The following is a 7,806-nucleotide window of genomic DNA, read 5'->3' as shown; positions in this document are numbered from 1 at the left end:
CTGATTTAGAGAAATGGAAGGCGAGCTGCAAGAAGAAAATAGAGGGCGAGCCCAAGCCAAGTATATTCCGATGAGCAAAAGAAGTGGGCTAAGTCATTTTTGAACACACCGTCCCAAGCCGCAAAGAATCTGCTCGACGACTATTCACGTGAACTAAAGAATCGGCACGCATATTCAAGGAGAAGAGAGAGCGGGAGGAGGCCGATAAAGCGGAATTACAAAGTGCACAAAGCGGGAAACGAGTTGTTGCCCAGCTCGGGGAACAAAGTAAACAATCGATTGCCCCGCTTATAGTGACAGCCGCCGGTCCGGATGCCCCCGAAATCATAGAAGCTGCGGCAGCACAGGGATTGAGTGTAACGAGTGCCAGAGAACAAGCGGCCAACTTAGGTATTACTCTTCGTGAACTGTTAGGCCTTGATGAGGCGCCGGTGCAGGAGGTAGTACTTACATATGTGAAGAATGGGCCTCTCGTCGAGCCTCGCGCAGGAAGAGGATCTACCTCCACAAATGAGAGGTCTGCTCGAAATGGTACAAGGGTTACATAAAAAATAAAAACGCCAAAGAATATATTTTTGCGGAAGTTGGATATGAGCATCACTTCAAACAAGCACTCGTACAAATTCATCCGAGTGAATTGTTCCAGCTTTTCAATCTGCGCGAGCTCGACAAATCTATCATCGGCTGCTACGTTCTATAAGTGATTTATTTCTACCCCATCTCGTTCATATTGCCCGCACTATATATATATATATGTCCTAACTATATTGTTGTGTCCGCTATTATACATGCAGATTGAAGATTAAGGAATGCAGAGTAAGGAGCATCCATGATGTTGGGTTCATTGACCCACACATCGTTAATGGATATACGTTAAAGCATCACCCCGCCGACGTGGAGAAAGACTCCGTGGCGGTTTCTTGATAAGCAGGAACTCAAAAGTGATATTCTATTTCCTTACCATTTTGGGTGAGTGTTTATGTCTTGAGCACATTCTCTTTTGTTTACTCCATGCATGGTATGTGGCCGGCTAATCGATGAGTTATGCATGACGTACCGTGCATGTATCGTGTTCGCAGGTTCCACCGGATTCTCGCTAGTGATTAAAATTGACAAATCAGAATGTCTCATCCACGACTCTGGATATGGATAAGGCGGAGTGGGCCGACATGAGACAAATGCTTCAAAAGTAATTGTTTTCATTCATTTGCGCTCTATATCGATCGGCCTATTTCGTTCATTTCCTAATTAAGCTTCAAGTAATGAACTAATAACTCTCTTGTTCATTTAATTTTCTTTGCCTCGTAGGGTTTGGAGACGGTTCTCGGATACAAAGGTCGGTGAATTCAAGAAAGAGCTAAATTTCATGCGGTCAAAGGCTAAGAATGGTAGCGATATGCAGCCACCGGGAACCAATCTCGTGTGGATACTATGTCCGTGAGATGATCCGGAGATACACCTCCGAGCGCGTTCCGAGTGATCTCAATGCTCGGAGGAATCACCTCCGGTCGATGCTTAGTCCGAGAAGCTCGCTTCCGACCACTTCAAGAGGAACTAGCTGGATGGTTCGAGGAGGGAAGTCCTCCATCCTAAAGGAGAACACCATTGCGACGACGTAGAACTATACATGCATTAAATTATGTATGGAAACTTGTTCAAACTTGTATATGGTCATCCGATGATATTGAATATATATTGTATATTCCTCTTGAATTCTTTTTGGTTATAATTTCAAATTTGTTTGAAATTGTACATTCATATGCATGTATATATGTAGTACCGTAGAATATGTGAAACTCCTTCAAAATTACAATAAAGCACAAAAGAAATAAAACAATATACAAATTAAACACAAAATATGTTTAGGGGGGGGGGGGGCAGGTTTAGGGGGGGCCACAAACCCTAAACCTGCGGCGGCCTTTAGTCGCGGTTGGCCAGAAGAACCGCGACTAAAGGTCCTCCGCCCGGACGGCCGCCTGGCGCCCACGTGGACGGGCCTTTAGTCGCGGTTCGTAAGGAACCGCGACTAAAGGGGGGGCCTTTAGTCGCGATACTTTGGTCGCGGTTGCGCAACCGCGACTAATGGCGAGTTGCGAACCGCGACCAAAGGCCCTTTTTCCACCAGTGTTTGGTGGCATCTACAGCTTGCATGCGCGTCCGTCCGGAAGGCAAATAACCAAACCGGACTGTGAAGCAAAGTAATATCCTTAATTTGACTCCGTATTTTCTTTTCAGGTTTTCTTTTGAGAGCCTTTCTTTTCAGGTTGCAAAGCTATATTTTCTTTTCAGGTTTTGAAGACACAGATAATAATACACTTGAATCACACTACTCTTTCCAGATCGATGCATGGTACCATATAGCATGGGTATGTCCAGATTTTAGTCGATTTAGATCTAACTAAAACCCAATTGGGTGACATCACTCAAATCTCAGTTACATCCTAATCGTAATTTGGCAACTTGCACGTTAACACCGATAATAATATCAGTTTTGCAAGAATTCGTGAGACTTTGAGCCTCGATCTAGCGAAAAGTTAACTATGCTTTAGTAGCTTGATTTTTTTTACAACCAATCACATCCATAGCGGATGTGGCCCTGCTGTTGTTCTGCACAAGCAAATACCCGCATTGCGCGTCCACCCCTCAGCTCCCTATCCCTTCCCCGCAATGGAGCACATTATGGAGATTCAACTTTGGATGTCCCTAACTACCGAGTCGGGAAGACGATTGACAAGGGGAACGGGACATGTCACCAAATCTAGCACCGACAGTGCTCTCGCGAGGTGCGTTTTATGCCGCTGGTCCAAATCAGCAAGGTGTGATTATGGCTACCGGTACCAAATCGGCGAGCCTAGGGCAGCATGGATGACGGTTTGAGGCTACTGATTTACGATGCTACATCCGGTCACCCGATATGTTGTGAACACACATGCGATATATTGTGGACGCGATATGTTGAATCGTTTTCGCGGGATTATCTACATGTGAGGTTATCTCGCATTTTTGATGTTGCACACTTGAGTTCAATATGCTGCAAATATATGAGTCTTTTTGCACCAGTTGTTGTTGCATTACTATTTTTGAATATTGCGTAACTCTTTTGTATTGTTTGTTGCGCATTCTAAAAAATGTTGCGATGATTTTTTTGCTATTTTAGATATTGCTTTTTCTACGAAGGGTGGAGACTTTGCTTTAAAATACAGATGAAAAAATACATAGATGGTTGACCGGAAGGTGAGGGAGAACCCGATTCCCCCCCCCCCCCCCTCCAGATCATCGACTCCTAGCATCACACATTAGAAAAATACTCTCTCTATTGAAAAATATAAGGTGTCATAAATGTCCAATTTACACCGCTAGAACTGTCATATATTTAGAAATAGAGGGAGAACTCCATGGTTTTCCCTGCCATAAGGGCATCTCCAACGGGCTGACGTAAAACAGACGCCAAGTGATAGGCTAGATCCATTTGCATCGGCCTAAATGATCGAAATCGATGGCCTAAATGGTCGAAATCGGCCATGCGTCTATTTGAATCTAGGGGTGTTCCCAACCATCCTACGCAAAAAAAAAGAGAAAAAAAAAGACAATATTTGTGTCGCATTTGCATCTGGACAGACAAGCCGGTCAGTTATGCATCGGGCCACTGGGTTGGGTGCAGACGCATCTTGAAACGATCTTTCCGCGTCCTACCAACACAAAAACAGAAAGTATGTGTGTTGTCCGTTTATGAGAACGCAAAAGGGCAAGATTTATTGACGGGTATGATCCAGCTACACGAACAAATATCGGAATGTCTGTTTAGGACACGGTTTCTTTGTTGCCAAGTTCGGGAACGGGCCCATCACGCGCTGACGTCATTGATTACTGTAGCATTGCCAGCACGAGAAGAGGGAGAAAGAAGGAGAATGGAGCTTCCTTCTCCACTCGATTCGCCCCTTCCGTTAGCCTGCCTATATATGTACCTCCTCCGCGGCATGCACTAGCTCAATCACCTCACCTCACCTCGCTCCGCCCGCCCGCCTCGGCCTCCCTTCCACCGCCTCACATCCAGCCCCAGTCCGGCCCGCCCGCCGCCTCCCCCGAACTACGTACAGGGCTAGCTTCCAACTCCGATCGCCGGCCGGCGTTGATCGATCAACAGCTAGCTACACGTGCCGGGCGATCGATCGAGGAGAGGGGAAGGTACGTAGGGAGGAGATCGATAAGGGGCCGGCCGGAGATGGGCGGCGCTGGGTGGGGCGTGATGGAGGGGATGAAGCCGGTGGCGGGGATGGTGGTGGTGCAGTTCGTGTTCGCCGGCGTCAACATCTTCTACAAGCTAGCCGTGAGCGACGGCATGGACATGAGGGTGCTCATCGCCTACCGCTACATCTTCGCCTCCGTCGTCCTCGCGCCACTCGCATACTGTGTCGAGAGGTTCGTACCTCCCTACTCATCGGCTCTCCTTTCACTCAACGTACGAATTAAAATTCACCAGCTAGCGCATATGATCGCATATACACATGCATGCATTATATTCCCATACTTAATTATCAATTTGCGTGGATTTTCTTTTCTAATAAAAAAGCACCGGCAGCACAAGTTACAGTCATATATGTATGTATAGATAGAGTATATACTTGTACGAAGCATCTTCTCTACGCATCAGCAAGCTAGTTGGTCTGATTATCTACCTGTGCTAATATGCGTTACCAGGGCATCAAATGCCTTGCTTTGGCCAATTAGATTAATTGTTCTTGCATTTTGTGTTGGGTCACTCAAGTCGGTGTGCATGCATGTTTTCTCTCAAGAATAAACCAAAGCCAGTGCATGGCAGCATGGGTGTCCCTTTCTTGTATTTTCTCCATGTTTTCCCATGTCCCCTCCCCCGCTCTGTTGACCTGCTTTTTTGTAGCAGCAAAGAAATTAATTAAGAACTTTGTGAAAAGCTACGGTCTAGCTAGCTTCCATGCGCTCCGGCCCATTGTTTATTTTATTTGGCCATGAAGGAAAAAAGGCTTGAAAACAAACCAAATCTCGAAAAGGGAACATAGAAGAGAACAATTAAATATATTTATTCATGTGTGCAGATGCTTTATCTTCATTTTGTGATGGAAAAGTGCACTCCATATAGTATATGCTAACTGGTTAATTGCATGCAAAGTATTCTTTTTTAGGAGAGATCATGCAAAGTGTACTTGGTGACAACTATATATGTTAGTAATTCGACTTAATCTGCTGCAGGAAGAAGCGCACAAAGCTGACGTGGCGAGTCATCGTGCTCTCCTTCATCTGCGGCCTCTGCGGGTAAGCAATGACTTGAATAATTGATTGAATTGTCGCCTTTTTCGTTTGTTTAATTTTTTCTGGCTTTGTTTAGTACAAATAAATATACTGCATAAATGTTTCCACCAGTTTGAACTTTTAGTTGAATTGGAGTAGTATGGTTTATCAGAGCTAAGAGGAGGTTTCAAGTTCGGGACCCTGCATGCTAACTGCTAAGGCAACATTAACTAGAAAACAGAAAAAAAGTTATGCGACCACCACTAAGAACTAAAAGAGCCTAGACGTAAGAGAGAGCAACAAACCTTTTGATGAGGAAATTCAGGTGCTCAAAGGGGATTCCATCGGGTCGCCTGCAACACATGCATAGTGCCAAACATTGAGCTAGCGTGGATGCGTCACGGGGTGCTCGCCGGCGGGCAACACTTTAGCTTCCTTTTGTATCCATGGAGCACATGCCTCGAGCAGGCGTCCACTAGCTTCATTGTAAAGGTTTGGCACAACCGAACTGATGGAATCCCCTGCTGCTTTGCCTGCCAAACAAACTCCCTATCACCAACCATGGAAGTAAACAAACATGCATGCATGGCTATCGTCCCCGTGCCCCGCAGATTAATTTGTCAACGTAGTACACCATGGATCCTCCTAGAAGTTGCTACTTGCACCGATGGAGCCACCCAATGGATCGAATATATGCCGGCCTAATTTACTTCTCCTTGACTTGCGTATCCATCGCCATCAATACGCATGCATCCAATGCATGGCCTTTTTCGTTTCCAGTCCCCCATAGGAAATGGTTCCTTGGACTCTAGCGCCGCATGCATTGCCATGGTCAGCTGTCTCGCTCGAATATACTACTGTACGTACAAAGCTGTACGATACATGGGTACATGTACGCACGTATATATGGTACGTCAGGGGTATCACATCGTCATGCTTTTCGTACTCGACTAGAATTCCTTCATTCAATCGTGGCCCAACCCAAGAACCAACGGCCCAAGAACAAAGATAGATACTACACTGTATGTGTCGTAGCAGTACGTAGGTGTGATCGATTACGCTGCATGCATGCATGTATTGACTGATTTTGAAATTTGCAATGGTGTACACATGAATGCAGGGGCTCACTAGCGCAGAACCTCTACATCTCCGGCATGAAGCTCACCTCCGCCACCTTCGCATCCGCAATGACCAACCTCATCCCGGCCATCACCTTCGTCCTCGCCGTGCTCTTCCGCTACGAGGGCCTCGCCATCCGCACCGTACCCGGCCAGGCCAAGGTAGCCGGCACCCTACTCGGCGTCGGGGGCGCCATGCTCCTCACCTTCTACAAGGGCGCACAGGTCACCCTCTGGCCGCCCACGCACGTCAACCTCGCCGCCCAGCTCGCCGCCCGCCACCACTCCTCTCACCCCTCCGCTGCCGCCACCATCGCCACCTCCGAGCCCAGCAGAGGCAACCGCGCCATGGGATCGCTGCTCTGCACGGGCAGCTGCTTCTTCTACGCGCTCTGGCTCATCCTGCAGGCCAGGCTCAGCCGGGAGTACCCCTTCCACTACTCAACCACCGCACTCATGTGCCTCATGAGCGCGCTCCAGTCCGCGCTCTTCGCCCTCTGCTTCGACCGGGACCCCGCCCAGTGGCGCCTCACATTCGACGTCCGCCTCCTCGCCGTCGTCTACACCGGGGTGCTCGCCTCGGGGGTCATGCTCGTCGTCCTCTCGTGGTGCGTCAAGCGCCGCGGCCCGCTCTTCGCCTCCGTCTTTAACCCCATGATGCTCGTCATCGTAGCCGTCCTCAGCTCCCTGCTGCTCGGGGAGGAGCTGCACCTCGGCAGCGTGCTCGGGGCCGTGCTCATCGTCGTCGGCCTCTACGCCGTGCTCTGGGGTAAAGGGCGCGAGGCCGCGGCCGCCTCCCGGAGCACGGCAAGGCAGCCGCCCCTGCACACGAGGTCCCGCACATCGACATCGTCGTCCACCGCCATCCTCCACCGCCGCCATCTCCGCAGCAGCAACCTCAGTCTCCTGGAGCAGCATCCGCTGCACGGTGATACCGCGTCGGAGAAGAGGGACCGGCGATCGACGATATGAACTGGTCCAACCCCCGGCCGGCGATAACACTTCGTTGACTAGCTAGTGTTTTAATTCGGTGGTTAATTAGAACTTGATCGGATTGTCTAGTAGTGTACGTAGTTCTCTGATTTTGTTGATGCTCAATTAAGGGTAGAGGATGAGGATCACACACTTGTGAACTGCAAATTAAGATAGGGACCCACTAGTGCAAAGCAAACTGAGGCGAGATTATTGTACAACTGAGATGAGATGAGATGAGATGAGATGAGATAAGATGAGATGAGATGAGATGAGATGAATGAACCAATTTAATTTCAGGCACAAATTTTTTGAGGAGACAAAATTAGAGGATAATTATTTGCTGACTTCATTAAGAAATGCTTAACTATTACTACTACTCTGCTCACTGAATTTTGTTGACATATACACTATATATACTACTTCTGTATGTAGTCATTATCCATATCAG

General features: G+C 47.9%; 1 protein-coding gene across 1 annotated transcript; it reads left to right on the top strand.

The window, feature by feature from the left end:
- Positions 1-4,029: 4,029 nt before the first annotated feature.
- On the top strand, positions 4,030-7,315 carry LOC124671031 (WAT1-related protein At1g25270-like). Its single transcript, XM_047207473.1, is given in 4 exon segments — positions 4,030-4,419; positions 5,227-5,289; positions 6,386-7,184; positions 7,187-7,315. Coding segments are annotated over 4 exon segments (1,188 nt in total). The 5' UTR covers positions 4,030-4,222.
- The last annotated feature ends 491 nt before the right edge of the window (positions 7,316-7,806 follow it).

The sequence above is a fragment of the Lolium rigidum genome, chromosome 7, assembly GCF_022539505.1.
Source record: "Lolium rigidum isolate FL_2022 chromosome 7, APGP_CSIRO_Lrig_0.1, whole genome shotgun sequence".
Taxonomy (NCBI): domain Eukaryota; kingdom Viridiplantae; phylum Streptophyta; class Magnoliopsida; order Poales; family Poaceae; genus Lolium; species Lolium rigidum.
The sequence above is the reverse complement of the archived record's forward strand: the minus strand, read 5'-3'. Positions and strand labels throughout refer to the sequence as shown.